General features: G+C 35.9%; 2 protein-coding genes across 5 annotated transcripts; one reads left to right on the top strand and one right to left on the bottom strand.

Moving 5' to 3' along the window:
- Positions 1 to 57: 57 nt before the first annotated feature.
- Positions 58 to 15,090, bottom strand: pik3r4 (phosphoinositide-3-kinase, regulatory subunit 4). 4 transcript variants are annotated; one of them, XM_073847354.1, is made up of 21 exons: positions 14,879 to 15,090; positions 13,735 to 14,494; positions 13,502 to 13,635; positions 11,494 to 12,103; positions 10,698 to 10,832; positions 10,300 to 10,521; positions 10,047 to 10,220; positions 9,818 to 9,963; positions 9,489 to 9,692; positions 7,966 to 8,167; positions 7,825 to 7,845; positions 5,659 to 5,879; positions 5,131 to 5,353; positions 4,693 to 4,858; positions 3,533 to 3,697; positions 3,196 to 3,407; positions 2,933 to 3,064; positions 2,484 to 2,584; positions 2,294 to 2,382; positions 730 to 850; positions 58 to 640 (listed from the first exon to the last, which is right to left on the bottom strand). In XM_073847354.1, the coding sequence occupies exons 2-21, from the start codon at positions 14,450 to 14,452 to the stop codon at positions 470 to 472; spliced, it is 4,167 nt and encodes a 1,388-aa protein (XP_073703455.1). In that variant the 5' UTR covers positions 14,453 to 14,494; positions 14,879 to 15,090; the 3' UTR covers positions 58 to 469. The 4 variants fall into 4 exon arrangements, with proteins under 4 accessions (XP_073703455.1, XP_073703457.1, XP_073703456.1 ...); XM_073847356.1 differs by having other exon boundaries at positions 5,782 to 5,879; XM_073847355.1 differs by lacking the exon at positions 7,825 to 7,845.
- A 159-nt stretch (positions 15,091 to 15,249) lies between these two features.
- decr1 (2,4-dienoyl CoA reductase 1, mitochondrial) lies at positions 15,250 to 24,556 on the top strand. Its single transcript, XM_073847232.1, has 10 exons — positions 15,250 to 15,433; positions 15,859 to 16,058; positions 16,403 to 16,460; positions 16,594 to 16,684; positions 16,770 to 16,913; positions 19,218 to 19,317; positions 21,568 to 21,640; positions 21,886 to 22,032; positions 22,348 to 22,410; positions 22,513 to 24,556. The coding sequence occupies exons 1-10, from the start codon at positions 15,359 to 15,361 to the stop codon at positions 22,570 to 22,572; spliced, it is 1,011 nt and encodes a 336-aa protein (XP_073703333.1). The 5' UTR covers positions 15,250 to 15,358; the 3' UTR covers positions 22,573 to 24,556.
- The last annotated feature ends 473 nt before the right edge of the window (positions 24,557 to 25,029 follow it).

The raw sequence follows: 25,029 nt of genomic DNA, 5'->3' as shown, positions 1-25,029 counted from the left end.
TATGTTCGCTTGAAATAATGCTAAAAATGCTGTGCTGAACAAAAAAAAGCAAACTGACACATTTGTCATATTTATTCAGTAATATCCATAACTATTACACTGTGATTATAATGGAAGTTTCATCTCCATCCAAGCATTCAACTACATGCGTTTAGCTGTGCAGAAATAACACTATAAGTGTAACTACTGCGTGAAACACTGTTTTAGCTCACCATTTCCTGTTTTCTACGGTGTGGTCTTATTGTATGACCTTAAAGCAGTTGCACAGAAAAACAAAAACATACAATGCAAACGGTTCACACACAAACTGTTGGATTTCACTGTTTTAAAGAGCTATGTTTACATTTTTTGAAATTGGATTTGATCCTAAATGACTTAATTATATTAATTGGCATTATATTTAAATTAACAGTGCACTTGATCGGACATACATATACAGTAACGTCGTCCCATCTTGGCACAGTGTGTCTCACTTCCAGACTTTGACAATGCCATCTCTAGAGGAGGTGACTATAAAGCCCTGGGTGGTTTGGAAAGTCGCAATATCAGTAATAATGTCGTGGTGACCCACAGGAAGGGATTCTGGTCCACGGCGAGGCGTGTCTTCAGTGGATCCGCTCTTTTGCTTACTGTGGATCTCCTGGTGAGGTTGAAGGGAGATGAGAAGATCAGCTAACTATATAGTAAATGTGCAGAATACAAAAATTCAGATAGAAATGAGCTTCAGACCTGTACTACTTCTGTTCCTTCAATGATCTTGCGGTTGTAGAACACAGAAGGGCAGTGAAGAGAGTCGTTTGCACCACCTGCGACGATGTATGACCTCTCAGGGTAGGCCAAATCCCAAAACCTGCAGATATCATACAGAACACAGTTGAATTGTACATAACATGCTCAATTTATCTGCACATGGCCTCATAACATTGCGATGTAAAACTTTTGCACCCAGCTATATGATATTTGCTTGTGGTCTGAATCTGAAGGCAGCTCACTGATGCTTCAGAAAGAAACACAATGCATTAAGAGCCAGGGGTGTAAACTTTTGAACAGAATGAAGATGTGTACATTTTTCTTTTTTTGTTAAATATCTTTTTCTTTTTTTCATTTAGTACTGCCCTTCAGAAGCTACAGAAGATACTTACCTGTACATGTTTCCCAAAAGACGAAATAAGTCAAATTTACCCTGATCTTCAAATTCAAAAGTTTTCACCCCCTGGCTTAACGCATAATTTTTCATTCGGATGCATCAGTGAGCATTTGAACCTTTTGTAATATGAGTCCCTCAGTGTGAAAAGATGGATCTCAAAATCATACAGTCATTGTTGGAAAGGGTTCAAATACACAAAAATGCTGAAAAACCAAAGACTTGAAGGATTTTTCTAAAGAACAGCAGGCAGTTTAACTGTTTAGGACAAACAAGAGACTCATGAACAACTATCACTAAACAAAAAACTGGATCATTCAGGTAACAACACAGTATTAAGAATCAAGTGTATGTAAACTTTTGACATCAACTGTATTTGGAAAGCGTTTAGCTGGAAACGAAAATGCCCCTTACAAATATGGAATATTTCACATTTATGTGGACACAGGCTGTATCCGAAATCGCCCCCTATACCCTCAAATAGGGCACTATTTGAGGGGACAGCCATTTTTAGAGGTGTTCGAAACCATAGTGGACGTTCCCGAGTGCACTCATTCAATCCCACAATGCACCGCAAAAACGAGTGTACAACCGATGTACGCTCAACAGCTAGAGATAACCCATAATGCACTGTGAGAGTCGCGCGCTGACTGAATTCCCGCGTCTCGCCAGACGATGGCGCCCGCAGCTGAAACATCCATCCATTAATTTTACAACGCGCTCTTCCACTGCGTAATACAGCGTACAACACAGGTACAAATTCGTTGTAAATTGATTATTAAATTGTTTAACCAGGTTTTATACGTAAACTCCTTGACATAGTTCAAAATAAATCCTTTAATCTTACTACTCGAACTGTCCGTTTTAAATGATTGTTAAACAGTAAGCAATACTATGCAAAAGCTGCAGTCCTTCCAGTGCACTTAGTGTCCGAATTCACTCACTCGTTTTCATTCACTCCTTCAAGTGAACTGTACGAGTGGACTAATGTAGGGAATAGTGAATAGGGTATAGGGGGCGATTTCGGATACAGCCACAGTCTTTGTAAACAGGTTGGTGTGCAAACATTGTATTCGGACAAGCCTTGATGCCCTCTCGCCTGTTAAATTATCACAAGACAATAGTGATTAGCTTGCCAATTAGCCACACCTGATTCTCATGTCAGATCCAGCTGTAAGTAGAAGAGGGTTTCCATCAGCAGGGCTGCAGTATATCCCATGAATACTGTGAGGAGAGGGCTGTGGAAGACGACAGATTCCAGTGTAATGACAGAAGGTAGGTCTGAGTGAATTGATTCATTATTATGAACATGTATTGTGGTGCAGAAGTAACAACATACCTGCATCTCTGAAAGCGGAGGGGCAGAACTGGCCCAGAGGGTGAACTTCCTGTCTCCAGTCTCCATATCCCACATGGATACCTCATTGTTACCTTGGACAGCTGAAGAGGATGAGAAAAACCTCTGTGAACACTATCTTATATATCTTTTTTTTATTTTGAAGGGATGGATAAATTAACTGTTCTCAACATTGATAATCAGAAATGTTTCTTGAGCATAAATTAGTATATTAGAATGATTTCCAAAGGACCATGTGACATTGAAGAATGGAGTAATGGCTTCTGAAAATTTCAGCTTTTCATCACAGAAATATAATTTAATTTTAAAATATATTAAAACAGAAAACAGTTACCGGTATTTGAAACTATAATTAACTTTTCAAAATATTGCTGTTTTTACTGTATTTTTTGATTTAAAAAAAATCTTGGCGATCACAAGAGACTTTTCACCTGCAATGACAGAGGACTGGTAGAGTGGATGCATCAGTAGGCGTCTGATTCTTGCTCGGGCTGGGTGGGAGTGGCTGGAAATTGGTAACTGAAACCGCATATCCCAGCATGCCATTGTGCCATTACTTGTGCCTATGAAATAAATCCAAGCTTGAGAGAGCAAACCTAGTTTTTCAAATCACTATCATAGTACAGGAACAAAAACTGTATTTCTGCTTCACCTGCTTGTGCAAGCACCATGAAACACTATGCAGTTTTCTTACCCACACACAGCCAACACTGGTGCATGTCCACAGCAAAGGATGTGATGAGGCCTAGGCGCAGGTCATGGCGGAGGGTCCAGGCATTGCTATTGCTGCGGAGGTCCCAACCCACCAAAAAGCCATTCACAGTGGCGTAGGCCAGAACCGTCTGCGCCCCCGAGTTAAAGTGATGTACATCCACCACACAGCCCTCATCCTTTGGATCCAGGAACCTGGAAGAGACTCAGTGACTCACTAATCTGACTGCTACCTGATTCTGATGTTCTTGATTTACTCATTTGTATGTTAGCACACAAATTCGGGATGTTACAAGTGGAGTAACATAACCTGCACACACCTGGTTTGACAGGGCTGGACTTTGGGTGATTTGGGCGGCTTGTTTGCCTCAACTGCAAGAAGCTGGATGGAACCATTATCTGATGCAACAGCAAGGTAATGCGACCCCTGACAAAAAGTCAGTGTTTTCACATGGCCTCCAATCCGAGAATATGTCAGCACCGACCTAAAACGATCATATTTTCAATCATCCCAGCTCACATTACAGTAAAACAGCAACTTAGACAATTTATAAAGTTGTATAGATATTAGAGTTGAAGTCAAAAGTTTACATACACCTTGCAGAATCTGCTAAATGTTAAGTATTTTACCAAAATAAGAGGGATCATACAAAATGCATGTTATTTTTTATTTAGTACTGATCTGAAGATATTTCACATAAAAGGCATTTACATATAGTCAACAATAGTTGAATTTAAAAAAATGACCCCATTCTAAAGTTTACATGCACTTCATTCTTAATTGTGTTGTTACCTGAATGATCCACAGCTGTGTTTGTTTTTGTTTTTTTGTTTAGTGATGGTTGTTCATGAATCCGTTGTTTGTCCTGAACAGTTAAACTGCCTGCTGTTCTTCAGAAAAATCCTTCATGTCCCACAAATTCTTAGTTTTTTTTTTTGAACCTGTATGATTTTGAGATCCATCTTTTCACATTGAGGACAACTGAGGGGCTGATTAAGATGTTTTAAGAGCCGGGGGTGAAAACTTTTGAATAGAATGAAGATTTTTTTTTCTTATTAAATTTTTCTTATTTTGCCTAAATATTATATATTTTTTTGTTTAGTACTGCCCTTCAGAAAATCATAGTCATTGTTGGAAAGGGTTCAAATACACAAATAAGCTGTGGGACCTTTCTGAAGAACAGCGGGCAGTTCACTGTTCAGGACAAACAAGGGACTCAAAAAAAAAAAAACAGCTGTGGATCATTCAGGTAACACAGTATTAAGAATCAAGTGTATGTAAACTTTTTAACAGGGTCATTTTTATAAATTCAACTATTATTTTCTCTGGTGAATTATATGTAAATATCTTTTATGTGAAATATCATATTCAGGTCAGTACTAAATAAAAAAATAAAAAATAATATGCATTTTGTATGATCCCTCTTATTTTGGTAAAATAATTAACATTTTGTTAATTCTGCAAGGTTTATGTATATACCTTGTGGTGGTCGTCTTGCCCTCCATTTTCTGGCTGTCCCAGATCTTCACAGTTCCATCATTAGAGCATGTAGCAAAGATTGAGTGCTCATCAGAGACTCTGATTCGGTTCACAGCAGATTTGTGCTCATGGAGATGAGCCACTAAAAGACCTTTTGGATGCCATCCTGCAATGTAACAGCAGCAGTTACCAAAGTGGAAATAACCTGTGTGAGGCAAACAAGCTAGAAAAAACCCAATCAACTCTAATTTAAAGTAGTTCAACCACAGCAAAACCACCTTTTAAAAAAAGTTAAATTAGTCTTACTATAAGCCACTCACAAAAAGTTACTTAATGGAGCAATATCTTTTAAAACAACTGCGTGATATTCCGAATTTAAGCATAAGCAGAGGCTAGACGTCCACACAATGTATTATCGAGGTGACGTGACTATTGTACCTGGCAGTGGAGGCCTGCTCTCCCACTCGGCGCTCTCCATCATCTGTTTGGCCATGCGCTCTGCATTGCATTGCTCTCTTTTCTGCTGCACCAGCTGCTGTAGCTCGGCCTTGCATGTTGTGATGCGTCTCTGGTACGTGGACGCTCCGGTTACAGACTGTATTACTTGAATAGTAGGAAGTGCTGTGGTTTTCCTGGGCTGCATGGCTCCACCTTCAGGAATCTGCGAATGAAGAGCAACATGAAGCGGTTTAAGATAAAGGTTTTAGTCTTTTATAATCATTATTATTTAAGAACAACAGGCTAACACATTTAATCTGGGAAATTCCAGCACATTCCTGCATGTTTGTGCAAACATGACGGAAAATATCAGATGACTGATATGATTCAAAGCCTTTACAGACTACAAAGCTGCAACACAGACAAATGCACACTAAAAAAGGTGTTGACGAAGAAAGGATGATGGATGAGAAAGGATGAGAAAGAGCAGGGGAGGGACGATAGCACACTGTCGGCTCAGCGGTCGACCTGGGCTGAGGATGGAACATGAGGGAGGTTAAGAGGCTGTGAGGAACTCTCAGATCGCAGGCGCTCTCCGGCCAGAGTTCCGTTGGGCTCCCCACCACCGCTCGGAACTAGAACATTAGGTACCGTCGAGGGCGTCTGCGCCGAGCTGGGAGGGTCCAGAGAACCAAACATGCTCTTCCACTCTTCGTTCAAGTTGGAGTCCTGTTTCGTGTGTTTGCGAGCTGCAAGTAGAGAAACCAAAGTTGATCTACTTTAAAAGTGGTTTAGATGGTTTTGATACTGGGTGCACAGTTAAAGTGTTAACATGCGGACTGACACGTGTAAAAGAAATCAGGCAATTCATTTAGTCAGCACAGTGACATAGAACTTAATATTTTGAGGTCATTAAAAGGATAGTTCACCCAAAAATGGTGAACTATCTCATCACCCACTCTCATGTCAGTCCAAACCCGTAAGACCTTTGTACATCTTCAGAACACAAATTAGGATATTTTTGATGAAATCCGAGAGCTTTCTGACCCTGCTTAGACAGCAACGCAACTAACACATTTAATGCCTAAAAAGGTAGTAAGGACATTGATAAAATAGTCCATGTGACATCCTTAAATTTAAGAAGCTACGAGAATATTTTTTGTGCACAAACAGTACAACTTTGGTACTCCAGTGAACAGGAATCAAAGACTGACACGGAAGTGAAGAATATGTTAAATCAAAAGCGTTATTTGCGTACAAAAAGTATTCTCGTAGCTTCATAAAATTAAGGTTGAACTACTGATGTCACATGAACTATTTTATTATTACTATCTTTCTGGGCCATGAACGTAGCTGTGTTGCTGTCTGTGCATGGTCAGAAAGCTCTTGGATTTGATAAAAAAATATCTTAATTTGTGTTCCGAAGACCAACAAAAGTCTTTGGAATTGTTTGGAATGACATGAGGGTGAGTAATTGATGATAGAATTTTAATTTTTGGGTGAACTATACCTTTAACTCTCAGCAAATAAATCTGCAATATTTTTAAACCACCTGCAACTTTATCTACAGTCCACCTTAAAAATGTTCACACTAGCTCAAAAAGTGTGTGTAAACTAATAAAGTATAAACATATTTATAGGACTTTATGGTTTTCGTGATGTGGAAAACATTGATTGAATCGCGGAATCGAGTCATAAAAATGGAATTTGCTGTATATCGCAGAATGTAAAAGTAGGTCCTATTTTCCAATTTAGTAAAAATAAAACTGAATTTGAGAAAAAAAAAATGTTTTTTGTTAAATTGTTAATAAATTGCTGTTTAATTGTATAAGTTTCATGATTTCAATTAATCAGACATGCTTTTTGATCAATATTTGTTATAATTTAAATTATTAAAACAGTGTCTAGAAAAATTAAAATGGAAAAAAATGAATTTAAATGGAATTTGGAAAAAAAAAAAAAAAGTAAAAATGTATATTTATCCAAAGGAATGGGGTCACAAAGTATTCATCATATTTGATCATCAACTGCTATGAAGAAATCGATGGGGGAAAAAAATTACATAGACTACCATTTAAATGTTTGAGGTCAGCAAGATTTTGAAACGCTTTTTTTGAAAAAGTCTCACAAAGGATACATTTGTTTGATTAAACAAAACAGTAATAATGTGAAATATTACAAGTGTTTTCTATTTTAATATATTTTAAAGTGTAACACATTTTTATAATGCAAATCTGAATATTTAGGGGCAGGCTTTAGTGTCACATTATCCTTTAAAAATCATTCTGATATGCTGATTTTGTACATATTAAGAACTATTTGTAACATTAAAAGTGATCATTTCTTATCATTTCAATGTAACCTTGCTGAATAAGAATATTAATTTATTTAAAAAAACAACAACTTCTGAATAGGATTATATACTGAAGTCAATGATTATTTATGATTAAATTAACTCAGTTACCAGCCGCCATACACTCCTACTGGTTTGTAACAAACTGACTGATACAAAAAGCATTATTAGCCAACATGACCTGTCGTGACTCATGCAAAACACTGTTTCACTATTCAAATCACAGCTGCCTGTTATTTGAAATTCTCAGATTTAGATGCACAAAGCCTCATAGTTAGTCAAAGTGAGTGATTATAACTTCATAAAACAGAGCTCAGCTGCTTGAGACCTAAATAATATACCAGAGGCAGAAGGGATGAAGTCTGTAAACACATGAAAATAAATTACATTAATTTTGAATGGCAACCCAATGACATGTGAGGCGTACATACTGTATATTCATAAATAACAGTAAATATGCACCCAGAAAATGTGTCACCCACCTCTCTTGTCTTCAGACTCCTGCTTGGGCTTGATGAGGTCCACCTGTCGGCCAGTGATGCCCAGTGTTCCCAGTTCAATGACTCCGCTGTGGGCTCCATCACTCAGGTGGCTCTGGTCTATGATGTTGGCTTTGGCCTTGTTGGACTTGAGCATGAAGTCTTTCAGCGATAAGAGCTTGTCCTCCTCAGCTTCCGTCATCCCCTGATAGAAATCACATGATAATGGCTTAACTTGATTTCTACCATGACAACTCTCTGAGGCTCTGACATGACAATGCTGATGTGTCTTGTCTTGGTGGAATAGATCTGCTACGCTGCTAAACGTTTATAAGTTTGATTCTTAATACTGTGTGATTACCTAAATGATCCACAGCTGTTGTTTTGTTTAGTGATATTTGTTCATGAGTCCCTTGTTTGACCTGAACAGTTAAACTGCCAGCTGTTCTTCATAAAAATCCTTCAGGTCCAACAAATTCTTTGTTTTTTCAGCATTTTTGTGTATTTGAACCCTTTCCAACAATGACTGTATGATTTTGAGGTCCATCTCTTCACACTGATGCATTAAGAGCCTGGGGGTGAAAACTTTTGAACAGAATGAAGATGTGTACATTTTTTTTTTGTTCCATTTTTTTTTTCTCCATTTAGTACTGCCCTTCAGAAGCTATAGAAGATACTTGCAATTCCAGAAGACAAAATAAGTAAAATTTACCCTGATCTTTAAATTCAAAGTTTTCCTACTGAAGCATCAGTGAGTGTTTGAACCTTCTGTAATAGTTGCATTTGAGTCCCCCAGTTGTCCTCGGTGTGAAAAGATAGATCTCAAAATCATACAGTCATTGTTGGAAATACACAAAAATCCTGAAAAACAAAGAATTTATGGGACCTGAAGGATTTTTCTGAAGAACAGCATGCAGTTTAACTGTTCAGGATAAACAAGGGACTTATGGACAACCACTTAAAAAAAAACACAGCTTTGGATAATTCAAGTAACAACACAGCATTAGGAATCAAGTGTATGTAAACTTTTGAATGGGGTCACTTTTATAAATTCAACTATTATTTTCTCTTGTGTACTATGTTAACATCTTTTATTTGAAATATCTTTTTCAGGTCAGTACTACATAAAAAATAACATGCATTTTGTATGATCAGTCATATTTTTGTAAAATAATAAACATTTTGCAAATTCTGCAAGGTGTATGTAAACTTTTGAGTGCAAACTTCAGTGTGACATTAGGTAACATGCCTTATTGTTCTTGAAACAACACTTCTATTAACCAACCATTATTTAGGACTAGAGTTAGGTTCAGTGCTATGGCTTTTTCATAACAGAAATGGTGTTTTAAAACAATAAAGTAATTATTTCCTCATTTAAAAATGATTTAGCACAAAGAAACCTAAACTAGCAGCCCTATACATTTATAAAGAAAATAAAACTTAAATAAAATAAAATAAATAAATCAGTAATAATTAAAAAAAAAAAAAAAAAAAAAAAATTGAAACTTATAATTTTTTTCCCTGACCTGTGAAAGAAGTTTCTTAAGCAGCTGGGCAATTGCGGGATCCTCAGGAACAGGGCATTCTGGGATGGAGCCGTTGCGCTTCTTTTGGCGGAGTAACAGGTGTCTGAAAAGGCTTCCGATGTCTTTTGAACGCAGCGCATAGTCAAAGATGGAGCGACTTACAGGCTCCTTCAGCACACTGAGCAACACAATCTCCTTATCAATCTGTTCAGAAAGAGAGTCAAAAATTTAAATGAAAATTCTGTCATCATTTATTCAACCTCATGTCATTCCTGTCTTTTGTCCAATGCAAAAGACGAACTTTATTCAGAGTAGTTGTGACCAATCACCTGTATAATAGGCTGTGTGATGAAAGGGTTGAGATGAGGCATGAGTTTGCAGTAGACGTCAGCGATGTTTAGGTGCTGAGCAACAACGGTGATGAAACCCACGGCTCCATAGCGGATCCACAGATTGGGGTGACACAAGAAAGGAGCTGTGGGACAGCAACATTTTTCATACACAGTAATTATAAAGCACATTCTACAATGGCATACAAAAGAAAAGAATTTCTCTCACCAATATCACTGACAAACTCATAAATGTGAGGTTTCTGCAGCAGCCCCAGCTGACACATGCAAGTGAGAGCATTGAGAGCTTTATAAATGACAAACTCCTCAGCGTCACTCAGGCCTTGCTGCAGAAGAGGCTTCAGGATGGAGGAACTCTGCCAGCCCACATATGCTGCTACACCTGCAGGGAGAAGGAGATTTGGTTACATGTTGCAAGAGACTGTCTGGTATTATATGAAGCAACGGTGAAGGCAACCTACCAACTATGCTGTCAAAGAAAGCTCCACGGAGGTGCCAGTCATTCTTGTCATTGAGGAAGGTGATCATGTGGGAGAGAAGGACATCGTTGGCTTTCTGCCTGCCGAAGAACACGCAGAGGCGCGTGATGCCGTTTTCCATCAGCGTCTGTTTGACAATGTTCTCAGGGTCGCTCAGTAAAGTCACCACCTTCTGCTGAACCATCTCATGCAAGGCCTGCAGCTCTTTGGACAGGGGATGGATCATATCCACAGCATTTTAATGACAGCATGAGAATGTTTCCATACAAGCTGGCTATTATTGAAGTGCATAAAGTGAGATCTTACATTGGGATTCATACAAACAATATCTCCTAACTTCTGAGATTAAAGTGAGATTTAATTGAAGGACAGACATTTACCTGAATCATAGTTTTCATTGGGGTGAAGAGTTTCTTCTGTGTCCTCTCCACTGACGTCTTGTTCAGAGCTCAAATTATTTTCCTGCACCAGCTCCAGAAAACGAAGCGCTGTCTCAGCCAAGTGTGCTATGTTCTCTGTAATATAATAATATAATATTTGGGGACAGTAAGAATTTTTAAAAATTGTTATGTTTTTTGCTATTGAAAATACAGTATAAACAACAATATTGTGAATTATTACAATTTAAAACAACTGCTTTACAGTTAAACATATTACAAAAAATTAATGAATCAGCATTTATTTGAAGAATTCTTTCATAATATTTTAAATGTGTCTGCTGCCACTCTTGTACAGAAATGTGTAAAAGTATCTTTAAAAATCTTACTGACCCCAATCTTTTGAACAGTAATATGATATAATGAATTGTATTCAGTTATATAAATATATATTTATGAGTTTCTCAGCGCAGATTTCACTCAATATTAGAGGGTGTTTCGATCCTTTGTGGGGAATGGTATGGCATTTGGTTTAAGCCTATGCTTATATCCATTGCCACCTGTAAGCTCTTTCAGTAGCTGTGGTCATTGTATCAGTATTTTATTTTCCAAGTTGTGTGAGTTCTTGCAGTAAAAAAAAGCAACAAGTAGCGTCAGTAGCTCACAGAGTGCAGCTAGTTCACATATGTATAAAACGATGTGGATTTTTTACATAATGCAAATCTTTTAGTATTTACACATTTAAAAAGAGCAATTTTGTCAACACAATTTACTCCAGCATTTTCTAGCACTAGAATACCTGCATAAGCAAGCCTGACAATTGTGGCTTCATCTTGGGCCAAGTGGGCAATCCCAGGTAAAATGTATTCTGGGTAGATGTTGACATCATTGCGAGGAACCTCCTTGACCAGCGCCAGCACTTTAGTCAGCGTGCGAACGGCCTCAGCCCTGACGCGCGGCATAGAGTCATTGCAGAAGTGCAGTAAGTAAGGTGTAATCCTGTCCAGCACTATCTCCACATTCAGCCGGCCAGCCAGATGAAGAATCAGCTCCAGGGCTGCCAGCTTGGAGTCGCAGAAACGTAGTGTCTGCAGACAGGATGTGATCACTGACACCAGCACCACCAGCCCTTGCTCCTTGGATGAACTAAGCTCCTGAGATGCCTTCTCCTGTTTTTCAGTCTTCCCTGTCTGGCCAGCACTGCACAAGTTATTGAGGATGTTCTCCAGGTTCTTACGAATCACCAACACCCTCTCATCTGCAGACTGGAAGGTTTCCTTGGCAAACTGAGCCATGTAAGGCTGAAGGAAGGTATAGAAGATTTCTGGGAAAGCTTTGCCTCGCTGCTGTTTTAGATATTCTTCAGCTGTCAGACGCTTTTCCGGTTCTCGCTGCACCATTTGTGCCACCTGCATAAAATGGATGAAATTATATAGAGTAATATTTAGAAAATTCAGCTTTGCCATTGCAGGAATAAATTACATTCCAAAAATGTTAAAATACAGTTGAGATCAAAAGTTTACATACACCTCGCAGAATCTGCTAAATGTTAATAATTTTACCAAAATAAGAGAGATATTACAAAACTCAAGTTATTTTTTTTTAGTGCTGAACTGAATAAGATATTTTACATAAAAGACGTTTACATATAGTCCACAAGATAATAATATAATAGTTAAATTTATAAAAATAACCCTACATGCTCTTGATTCTTAATACATCCAAAGCTGTGTTTGTTGTTTTTGTTGTTTAGTGATAGTTGTTCATGAGTCCCTAGTTTGTCCTGAAACTGCCTGCTGTTCTGCAGAAAAATCCTTCAGGTCCCACAAATTCTTTGTTTTTTTTTCTGTATTTATGTATTTAAACCCTTTCCAAGAATGATTGTATGATTTTGAGATCCATCTTTTGACACGGAGGACAACTGAGGGACTCATATGCCACTATTACAGAAGGTCCAAATGCTCACTGATGCTTCAGAAGGAAAAACGATGCATTAAGAGCCAGGGGTGTACACTTTTGAACAGAATAAAGATGTATACATTTTTCTTATTTTGCCTAAATATCATATTTTTTTTCATTTAGTGCCACCTTTCAGAAGCTACAGAAGATACTTACATGTTTCCCAGAAGACAAAATAAGTTACATTTTCCATTTTTTTTTAATTCAAAAAGTATTCACCCCCGGCTCTTAATGCATGTTTTCTTCTGAAGCATCAGTGAGCATTCGAACCTTCTGCAATAGTTGCATATGAGTCCCTTAGTTGTCCCCAGCATCAAAAGATGGATCTCAAAACCATACAGGCATTGTTGGAAAGGGTTCCAATACACAAAAATGCTGAAAATCCTAAATATTTGTGGGACCTGAAAGAATTTCTGAAGAACAGCGGGCAGTTTAACTGTTCAGGACAAACTAAGGGCTCTCAAACAACTATCACAAAAAAAAAAAAAAAAAAAGCTGTGGATCATTCAGGTAACAACGGCATATTAAGAATCAACTATTATTTTATTTTAACTCTTTTGAATTTTTATAATAACATGCATTTTATATGATCCCACTTATTTTGGTAAAATAATTAACATTTTGCAGATTCTGCAAGGTATGTGCAAACTTTTAAAATTTTAAATTGTATTCATGTTTCACAATATTACTGTATTTTGGTCAAATACAATTAGCTTTGGTTAGCATAAAATACTACTTTCAAACCATTAAAAAAATCGTACCAACCCCAAACTTTTTAACAGTAGTGTAAAGATTTGTAACTTAAATGATAAGAAATATCTAAAATCTCAAATGAATAGAAATGCTACCAGTTCTCTAATACCGCGATCCTCAATTTTCATCAGCACTTGTTCGGTTTGGAAATGTCCTTTGCGGTAAGCCAGCAGCTGTGAGAGATCGAAGAGTGGGACACCCTCAGTAAACAACTCTGCAATCACACAACCTAACAAAAGAAAATAAAAAAAGACAGATCTTTTAAAAACATCACATTATAATGCATTGGCTTTAAGCCAAAAGAAAACAATATAACAGTGATGGATACCAGCTGAGAAGATGTCCATGGGCTGTTTGAGCTCTCCCCTGGTCCTCTGGCTATTGCTGGAGAGATCCACAAGCGGTGTTGTCTGGTCACTTTCTGTGGCAAACATGCTGCCATCCACAAACCTCTCTGGTGCAATATAGCATGTTCTCCTCCTGGACGTGTCAAAGAAGTAGTTGAAATCTGCAGGGTTGTCTTCAGGTAAGTAAGTAGGTTTAAAACTAGCAAAATCTGTAAGCAGCACCCAATTCCAGCTTGTCACCATAACATTCTCAGTTTTAATGTCACCATGACGCACACCAGATTTATGGGCCTGGTCCACAGCATTAAGAAGCTGGAAGGCGATCCACTTCTTCTCCACGTTGTTAAGGAACGGACGGGTACTGATACGGTCATACAAGTTATCCCGAACATACTGCCGAAATAGTATGGCTGCTTTCTCAGTAAGTGTCGCTTTTTGAAAAGGCAAACAGTTCTGACAAGAGTGCAGTCTGATTTTCAGCTCCTCCAGTTCTTGTTTGTAGCTGGTCAGGGGGAGAGAGGGATCCTGGATCGCAAAGACCTTAACCACAACCAATCCTTCTCTATGTTTTGCCCGGGCCACTTTGAAAAAGCGTGTACTGCCAAGACTCTTGTCATATTCATAATCATGGATGTCAGAGAAGTAACTGTCCACTGAAAGAATCTGTGATGGAGCAATTCCAGCCAGCTGGTTCCCCATCTCAGAGATCAGAGATGGTTGTCCTCAAAGACAAATTTATACCTATGACAGACAGACGATAGATAGATAGATAGATAGATAGATAGATAGATAGATAGATAGATAGATAGATAGTTCAGCAGTTTAATTACAAAAATCAGTTTTATCTAAAAATGATTACTATTATGAAAATAGAGTAGAAACATGTAAAGTTTTGTCATAAATGTAATATAATAAATTCAGTATACAGTCTTTACATACAGTGTCATGAGACAAAATGCTGCATCATCTGTTAGCACTACTTGCTAGAAATCATAAAACTCCAAAAATTTACATTATTGCAATTTTCTCTCGATATAAGTTGCCAGTTATAACGTATTATGTTATGTACATATGCGTATGTGTTGTTTGTTTACAGCACTGATGTAAAAATAAACGGTTGTTTACCTGATTCTTTGAGCGCAGCGCGCTGTCAACTAACCGACTGGTTAGAAAGAGATGTTTCCTTTCACCGTACTCAAAATGACATTCTACATCTTGCCCAAGTTGAAACGAATGTTATTAACAAAAATGTCAAATCATTTGAACGATACAATATACAGATATGTACATAAAAGAGCCGCTTCGTTTGTTATTATGTCTCATGAGTGAACTAGAGGTGTTCGTCTCCATTGGCAGATCTGAGATCAGTTCCTCAGCTCAATAGAAACACGCTATTGGATAAAACGCCTCACTTGTCTGATCCCAGATCAGCCGGCAAACCGGAAACCGGAAGATGTGAATCGGGATTTTCGGACTTTAGTTGTAGAGTCATTTCAATGCATCAGAGGCGTTGCTGAGTCCGACTTCACTTGTTTATTTGCAGGTTGTGACATCGTTAAAACACACTTTATTTATAAAAAATATATATTTTTTACTTTTGACGATATGGCACTGTTCAGGGGACTTACCGTGTTAAATAGATACCGTGTTTCTCCAAACAAGTGTTTCACACCAGCACGAGTAAGAATTACACTTTTTTTGTGCATGCAGTTGCAATTTAGTTTTGAAATTTCATAAACGCTGCCAAAAGTAATTTCTATACCTGGAACTTTGGGTTACCAACTTACCAACTAAGTTGTACGTTTAATTTGGATTTTATAGCATTTACTTGTAAATACTTGCAAAGTGTTAAAATTTAGATTAAAATGATCTCTTTTAATTGTAATCATATGCACAGAATGAGATGCCTTTAAAACTTGATTTTTCATTTAGGACGTATTGCATGAATTATAATATATAATTCCATATATGCATTGCATAATTTAAGCAGTAAGTGCTTTACATTGACCTTTTACCCAGTTTCTAAATATTTAGAATGGCTGCTGTTTATTCCTGTCTGGATTCAACGATTAAGATAAAATGACCCTTTATTCATCCTTTAACAGCTGTTTGGAAATGGGACAAACACTTTATACCAGAACGATCCTTCTCAAGCAAGATTCTTCCCACCTTCTGAAGGTGTTATGCTTCTCCCTGGAACTTACAAAAACAAAGTAGCCTTCATCACTGGTGGAGGAACAGGACTCGGAAAAGCCATGACCACCACTCTTTCTTCACTTGGAGCACAGTGCGTAATAGCCAGCAGGTTAGTTATCCTTCTCATAAAGTTATCAAAAAAGTTAAGCAGCACAACTGTTTCCAATACTGATAATAAATGTTTCTTGAGCACCAAATCAGCACATTAGTACGATTTCTGAAGGATCATGTGACACTGAAGACTGGAGTGATTGCTGCTAACAATTCAGCATTGCCCTCACATGAATAAACTACAATTTAAATTGTTTTGAAATAGAAAACAGCTGATTTAAATGATTATACCATTACTGTTATTCTGATCAAATAAATGCAAATAAGCAAAGCCAAAACCTTGAATCATTTTGAATTTGAGTTTTATTATTTGTTTTATGTTTTCTATCACATCACTTCCAGAAATCTTGATGTTTTGAAGAAAACAGCAGAGGAAATCTCTCAGCAGACAGGAAACAAGGTACCTCTGCTTTAGAAAGTCTTTGCAAATGTTGTCGTATTCTTGGAGTAGTGCAAAAGGATTTCAGATTATGGTAAAGAACTTTGCCATGTTTTCATCCTTCTAGAGTTTAATAAACATGTTTGTGTTTCAGGTCCATGCCGTCCAGTGTAATGTTAGAGACCCTGCTTCAGTGGAGGCTGCTGTTAACCAGCTTGTTAACGATGTCGGCCTGCCTGATGTAGGTTTAGATCTCCATCTTAACAGCAGTGATGCAATAGATTCAGCCAAGTACACTGTTTCTGACATGCATTGTCAACCCACAGGTAGTGATAAACAACGCTGCTGGAAACTTCATCTCTCCTTCAGAGAAGCTTTCTCCCAATGCTTGGAGAACCATCACTGATATAGTGCTGAACGGCACTGCGTATGTCACACTAGACATCGGGAAACGCCTCATCAAAGCTGAGAAAGGTGATTATAATATTTATAGAGATGTATAAAAATAGTTGTAGTAATCTAAACAGTAGTGCATAACTCTAGCAATGCCAAATAGGTTTGATTCCCAGGAAATGGATGAAGTGATAAAAAATGTGTACCTGGAATGCAACGTAAGTCGCTTTGGATAAAAGCTTCTGCAAAATGCATTAAAAAAAACATTAAATGGTTGTTCAATTGGTTGATTGGAAGTGGTTGACTTGGAGTACATGACCACTAGAGGGCAGTAAGTGCAAAAGAAAAAAGTCTGTGTTATTTGTCTCAGTGTTTTTTTTTTTAATACATGTAAGTGTTTTTTGTTTTGAAGGACATGTCAAAATTATTTTCTGTGGTAACTGGTCATACATACTGTCAATAGAGATAAACATAGAACCAACCAAAAACATTTATTTTGATATTACATTACTGTTCAAAAACGTTTTTGACTTTTTTTTTTTTTTTTAAATGAACACATTGCATTAAATCGATCAAAATGAACAGTGAAGATATTGATAATGTTACAAAATTTCTTTCAAATAATTGCTGTTATCAAATGTATCAAATAATCCTAAAATAATGTATCTTGATTTGCATGAATGTATCAGCAAATCAGCATATTAGAACAATTTCTGAAGAGTAATGGGTGTGGAAAATTCAGCTTTGCCAACACACTACCAGTCAAAAGTTTTTGAACAGTAAGATTTGTAATGTTTTTCAAATAAGTCTCTTCTGCTCACCAAGTTGCATTTATTTGATCTAAAATACAGCAAAAGCAGTAATATTGTGATTTTTTTTTCTATTTAAAATAACCGATTTCTGTTTGAATATATTAAATATGTAATTTACTCCTGTGATCTAAGCTACATTTTCAACACCTTTTTTCCCAGTCTTCAGCGTCACGCAGAAATCATTTTAATATGCTGATTTGCTGTTCAAGAAACATTTATTATTATTATAAATATTTAAAACAGTTGAGTACATTTTTTTCCAGGATTCTTTGATGGATAGAAAGATCCAAAGATCACCCTTTATCCAAAATAAAAATCTTTTTTAACATTATACACTAGGCTATACCATTTTTTTTAGAAAAGAAATTATAGAATACTTGTATTTAGCAAGGATGCTTTAAATTGATGATAATCACATTTATAATGTTAAAAAAGATTTTTATTTCAGATAAATGCTGTTCTTCTGAACTTTCTATTTATCAAAGAAACCTGAAAAAAATTCTACTCAGCTGTTTTCAACACAATAATAATAATACTACATTTCTGAGCAGCAAATCAGAATATTAGAATGATTTCTGAAGGATCATGAGACTGGAGTAATGATGCTAAAAATTCATCCTTGAAATCACAGGAATAAATTACATTTTGAAATATATTCAAATAGAAAACATTTACTTTACATAGTAAAAATGTACATGTATTTTTAATTAAATAAATGCAAGCTTTGTGAGCAGAAGAGACTTCTTTAAAAAAAACATTACAATTCTCACTGTTCAAAAACTTTTGACTGGTAGTGTACATTTTAAAATATATTAAAATAGGAAACAGTTCTCTTAAATTGTAATAATATTATTGTTTTTACAGTCATTTGGATTGAATTATTGCAGCCTAGGTGTGCATAAGAGATGTATGGTTGTCCAGATGATCCATGATTCTCCTCTTCCGCCTGTTGTATTGATGCTTCTGCTGTAATGAGGTTGCCTGTGGCTTCTTGCACATCCCATTTTGTAAATGTGGCATAAAAAAGTTGTCAAAATGTAGAATGTTTTGGTAATCAAGCATGTTTTTATAATAGACTAATTTATGTGCATTCATGCTGTTTTCTGCTCCCTTTGTTTCTGTGAAGATAAGAGCTTGTGGCTGTAACCAGTAAGCCACAGCGTAATTACTCCTCTTTAAATTAAGACATCATTAGTCTTTGTGTACATTTACTTTGCAGTGATAAGAGCCAAGTATGTGTGAGTACGACGACAAGAAGCAAGATAAGATGATTCTGGTTCATTGCCTCAGTCACAAATTGTGTGTGTTTGTTGTGTAGGGGAGAATTAACTGCTCAGATTTCTCACCTGATTATTTTGACCTCTTTCTGCTTCCTTGAACATTGTGATTATAGACTGTTCAATTACTCCATTAACTCGAAGTCCAAAGATATTACCGTATATTATTGATAACAAGTCTGACCTTCACGACACAGTGTGTTTTATCATCATCTCTTTGTGCCAGAGGTAATCTAAAGCATGGTTTCATCTCATCTAAAGCACTAGAAACTGATAATCTCGTTTAATTTATAAAGGTGCGGCATTTCTGGCCATCACTACAGTCTATGCTGAGAGTGGCTCAGGATTTGTTGTGCCAAGTGCTGCGGCTAAAGCTGGAGTGGAGAAGCTTTGCACGTATGTACTCTGTTACACTACAGATACATTTTTAGGTCCAATTCACCTGGCAGGCTGTGGTCTCCTTTGAGAATCAGGTCCTCCTGTCAAATGCCTTTTTAATATATTCTTGGAGGGCTGCATATATTATCATAATGAAGGTGTCGTGTGCTATATTTCATTTACATTTTAATTGTAGGATGGGGATCTCAATCTCCTCCCCTTAAGGAGGGTTAAATATGCTGAAAATACAGGGAGAGGTGAACAGCACACTTTCTAACTGATTATTCAGATCAGTAGTTCATTAATAATATAATCTCTATATTTATACATTTATTTATATATTATGCTGTAAATATTTTATAGTATGTAAAATGTCTAAAATATATACACACATCTATACATACATTATACGTATATACAGTTGAAGTCAAAAGTTTACACACACCTTGAAGAATCTGCTAAATATTAATTATTTAAGCAAAATAAGAGGGATCATAGAAAATTCCGAAATAATTTTTATTTAGTACTGACCTGAATAAGATAATTCACATAAAAGACATTTAAACCCCAAGAGAAAATAATAGTTGAATTTATAAAAATGACCCTGTTCAAAAGTTTACATACACTTGATTCTTAATACTGTGTTTTTTTATTTTTGTTTATTGCTAGTTGTTCATGAGTCGCTTGTTTGTCCGGAACAGTTGAACTGCCCGTTGTTCTTCAGAAGAATACTTCAGGTCCCACAATTTTTTTTTGGTTTTTCAGCATTTTTGTGTATTTAGACCCTTTCCCACAATGACTGTGTGATTTTACGATTTATCTTTTCACACTGAGGACAACTGAGGGACTCATATGCAACTATTACTATTATTAGAAGGTTCAAGCGCTTACTGATGCTTCAGAAGGAAAAACGATGCATTAAGATCCAGGGGTGTAAACTTTTGAACAGAATGAGGATGTGTACATTTTTCTTATTTTGCCTAAATATCATATTTATTTCATTTAGTACTGCCCTTCAGAAGCTACATAAGCTACATACATGTTACCCAGAAGACAAAATAAGTTAAATTTACCCTGATCTTCAAATTCCAAAAGTTTTCACCCCCCAGCTCTTAATGCATAATTTTCTATATTAAGTATTATTATAAGTTTAATAGATTTTTAAATGTTATTGTATATTACTAATATTAAGATTGGTGATGTTGTTTGTATTATTAATGTTTATTCTTAAGTGATCCAAAAGGATGCTTATCTGATTCAGTTGCCCTGCCTTTAATAAAAAAAAGAAAGAAAAATAAAAATTCTACCAGAGCAATGGTTTGAGTAAAAGACTGAAGAAGAAAAAAAAGATTTTACGTTTGAGAAATATTTCCTATTCAAATATATATTTGTGACCCTGGACTATAAAACTATTCATATAGGTCTTTTTTTTTTGTAATTGAAAAGCTGAACAAATAAGCTTTCCATTAATGTATGATTTGTTATGATACAACTATTTGAAAATCTGGAATCTGAGTTTGAGAAAATCAAAATATTAAGTAAATTGCCTTTAAAGTTGTCCAGATGAAGTTCTTAGCAATGCATATTTCTAATCAAAAATTAAGTTTTGATATATTTATGGTAGGAAATTTACAAAATATCTTTGTGGAACATGATCTTTACTTGATTTTTGACATAAAATAATTTTGACCCATACAAAGTATTTTTGGCTATTCCTACAAATATACCTGTGCTACTTAAGACTGGTTTTGTGGTCCAGAGTCACATTTATTTCTTAAATAAATCTTAAATATTTTCTTTCTATTTTTATTATTAATTTTAGGTAAAAATGTTTGGGTTTTTTAAACCTGCAAATATTAACATTTTAAATCTGTGCTTTTTAAATTTTCAACATGGTTTCGGACTTTAGGACTTAACAGGACTTGTATACAAGATTTGGACCCTACGTAAATCTCTTTTGCTGAATTGGAAAGCGGCCACATAATTACACTGTCTGATTTGAAGAGTGTTCTATACATTCTGTACATAAGATCACTAGAGCCTTTGATTGCATTTTCCTTGGCTTGACCGTGAGCCAACGTGTTTGTTATTGCTTCCACCGTGTGATAAACCTAATAGAAAATAGTCTGTCCCAGCAAGATAATTGCACTAGAAGCTGTGCTTGCCATGTCTGATAGATAGGATGACCAGATGTCCCCAAAAAGTGGGACAAATTTCAAATAAATCAGAGCATGTGTAAGCGGTCTGACTGATTCTGTCTACCCACAGGTCTCTGGCAGCAGAGTGGGGCAGATATGGCATGAGATTCAACATTATTCAACCAGGACCAATCAAAACAAAGGTAGTGTGCATGTTTTTCAGTTCAGTTGCTCTTTACTGAAAATGTCATCGTTGAACCCTCAGTGTGTTCAAAGAGAAGTAGTGGAATCCAATTTGTGAATGAATCATACTTGTCAGACCTTTTCAATGAAAACCAGTCTGAATGATTCTGGCTTAGTCCAGTTTGAATTATTTTCAATCTTTAATGCTTTACATTTTTTAAACCATATGTAATCCATCTGGAAAAACTCTGGTATCTTTCTGAAGGGTGCCTTTAGCAGACTGGATCCCACTGGTTCGTTCGAGAAGCTGATGCTAGAGCAAATAGCCGTGGGTCGTCTGGGAACTCCTGGAGAGATCGCCAACCTTGCCGCCTACCTCTGCAGCGATTATGCCAGCTGGGTATCAGGCGCGGTGAGTTCGGTGACCTTGCGGGAAAAGTACTCACCTAGCATCATCCCCACAGGGCCTCTCAGTTTACAGCCAAATAGAAACGGAGCCAAGGGCACACACTCCACTCCTCTTCCTTCTCTGAGTATCAGAGACAATTTTGTGAAGAATTTGAAAAAAAAAATAGTGCTATAGAGATCAATATGGAATTATATGGTCTGGCGCATTACAGTAATGGCCCTGTACTTATAAAGTTAAGGAGCCCTGACAGAGCAGCTAATATGTTTTTCACAGTAAAAAGACAAATTTCCATCTTATATATCTTCCCTGTCCTCACAGATCATTCGAATGGATGGCGGTAAATATGTCTACATGGCTGGCGAGTTTAATGGCTTAAAAAGGGTGATTTTGTTTTTCTTTCTTTAAAGTCAATCAATTAGAAATTTATAATGGGGAGTTTTTACTACTTTATTTATTATTGTTTACCTTGATTTTATTTGCTAGGTCACACAGGAGCAATGGGCCATGATGGAAGCAATGATCAGAAACACAAAAGGATCGTAAACCATTGAAACGCAGCAACTTGGCACTAATGACAGACCTAAACTCAATCTCCCATTGTAGCATAGATGATCAACTATTTTGAAATATGGTTTTCTGATTGTGTAAAATGAGAGTAAAAAAATCCAGTGAAATCAGTTTATACCAGTTTATCACATTGAGGCCTATAATGAATTGTTTGGAGTTTTTGAGCTATTCTTAATTATAGTTTTGTGTACTTTTTGACCTGCCATTTCTGCCTTAAGTAACCTATCCATTGTAACAATGGCAGTTACATTCTGTATGCTGTAAACACAGGTTATGGTTACATATATAACCTATACACTGCCCTGTACACTGGTATAGGTTCCAGCAATCCTGCAATCCCACAGAGTATAAGGGGTTTGGAGAATAGATGGGTGGATGGATGGTTACTGTACGCATTTTAATAAAATGAAACAAAGACTCCCACAAATACATGTTCTGATTATCCTGTTTAAAAGGATGCAAAAATAATCAGTCTGACCTTTTATGGCAACAAGTGTTGGAACTCTTACAATAACGTTCAACAGCCTAGAGAAGAAATACATATATTTTTGCTTTATTCTTTTTTTAATCATCAATTTGAGGATTAAAAAATGAAATAAATGGGCCATTTTAAAGAATTGGTGCAAACTGCTGTCCCACAACCCAAAAAACACATTTAACAAGCATTTAAGAATTCAAATCTTAGATGTTTACTAAAATCCTTTTATTATCTATTGAAAACCTCAATGATATTTAAAATATCAGTAAGCTTAATATATATAAAATCATCATTTATTGGGTGCTTTCAATTGGGTGGTGGCTGTCCCAAACCCTAACCACTAAATTTCAACTTTTGAAAATGATATTGAAATCATTTTTGCATTTCATTTCATTGTTTTAAAAATATCTATTTTCTTTGTAAATTATAAAACTTTATGTAAAAAATGTATTCAGCATTTTTCATGTCACCACCGAAATGGTACTTGTTTTAGTCCTATGGCTGAGACAGATTTTAACTACACCCCTACATTTACGATCAGGAAGTATTCTTGTGTCATCATTCTGAGTTAAATGTGTTCAAAAGTATAAAAAAATCTGTGTAACTTTAAAGAATGTCACTACCGAACACCATTTTTCTATAATTAAACACTTTTTTGTGAGTTATTCCATAACATTTAGTTTTTATGTGTGTACAGCTGTTCAGAACCGTGCTAGCTAACCATGTGTTGATTAGCATCATGGGATGTTTTGTCAAAAATAAAGTATATTTAAATTAACTAGGATGTTATGATAGTGTTCAGTTTAATGTATATTCAAACGTATGAATCCTTAACTTTTAAAAATTGGTATGATCAACTTTTTGCCTTTTACAAAGACAATTTGGATTCAAAATACAACAAATCTCATAAATCACACTTGAAATATTGTCAAAATTGTTAATAATTGTAATTATTTATTTACCCCTGAGAACGTCATAAAATAGAAAAAAACTAAAATCTTAATAGGTCAATATAACCCTTATTAAATTATACCTTACTGTGTTTCAGTGTGACAAATTTAGAGAGAGAGGACAAATGTTCAAAAACTTTATGAAAATACAATACGAGAATTAACTGCACAATTACTAGAAATGTGTACCTTGGATATTATATAATTTGCATACATACAAAATTTGTGGAAAAAGACACTTTTTTCCCCCAGGACTTTTCTAACTTTGACTTTGAACCAATTCTGTAGAATGGCCCAAATAAGAGAAATACAGGATTTAATTGCTTTGGAGGTCAGTAAGTTTTTTTTTTTTTTTAACTTAAAGTAAAACAGTAATATTGTAAAATTATTACAATTGAGTATATCTAATCTCTATTTAATTTGGTACTCAATTTGAAAAATGTTGAAAAAAGCTGTTTTTAGGATTCTTTGATCAATTGAAAGTTTTTCAATTTATTTGAAATAGACATCTTTTGTACCAACACAAATGTATTCACTCACATTTTTTTTTTCTTAAAATTTAATGCAGCCTTGCTGAATAAAATGATTAATTTTCCTAAAACAAAACTTACTGCCTCCTAACTTTTGAACGGTAGTGTAACCCTTTAATAAATTCTATAATAGTAGATATATTTAAAGTCTTAATTTATAATTTAATATATTTGCTGGATGAAGCCTAAGTCTTGATGGTTTTAGGCCTCAATATGTCCTTACAGTCATTAGTGCTAAATATCTGTTAGCCACAATAGTGGCATTTTCAGGTCAAGCCTAAATCACTGGCTATTACTGCCAGAGTGCTTAAATAGATCATAAATTGCCATCGAAATTCTAGTATCAAAACAATTTTTCAGCTACAGTGCTTCAGGGGAAGAGGCATTTCTCTCCAAAGCAATTCATCGTTGATGTTCCGGTCCAAAAGTGTGTAATCGAAAATTCAAAACATTAAATCTTGATATAGATGGAAAA

The sequence above is a fragment of the Garra rufa genome, chromosome 9 (assembly GCF_049309525.1).
Source record: "Garra rufa chromosome 9, GarRuf1.0, whole genome shotgun sequence".
NCBI classification, from domain to species: domain Eukaryota; kingdom Metazoa; phylum Chordata; class Actinopteri; order Cypriniformes; family Cyprinidae; genus Garra; species Garra rufa.
This window is presented reverse-complemented; position numbering and strand designations above follow the sequence as displayed.

Excerpts from the sequence above, each read along its gene's own strand:
- pik3r4 (XM_073847354.1), bottom strand. The coding sequence starts at position 14,452 with ATGGGGAACCAGCTGGCTGGAATTGCTCCATCACAGATTCTTTCAGTG. Across the intron at positions 10,221-10,299 it reads TTTCTTTGACAGCATAGTTG|GTGTAGCAGCATATGTGGGC; the intron begins GTAGGTTGCCTT and ends TTCTCCCTGCAG. Across the intron at positions 9,964-10,046 it reads TGAGTTTGTCAGTGATATTG|CTCCTTTCTTGTGTCACCCC; the intron begins GTGAGAGAAATT and ends GCTGTCCCACAG.
- decr1 (XM_073847232.1), top strand. The coding sequence starts at position 15,359 with ATGGCACTGTTCAGGGGACTTACCGTGTTAAATAGATACCGTGTTTCT. Across the intron at positions 16,914-19,217 it reads CCTCATCAAAGCTGAGAAAG|GTGCGGCATTTCTGGCCATC; the intron begins GTGATTATAATA and ends TAATTTATAAAG. Across the intron at positions 22,033-22,347 it reads CCAGCTGGGTATCAGGCGCG|ATCATTCGAATGGATGGCGG; the intron begins GTGAGTTCGGTG and ends CTGTCCTCACAG.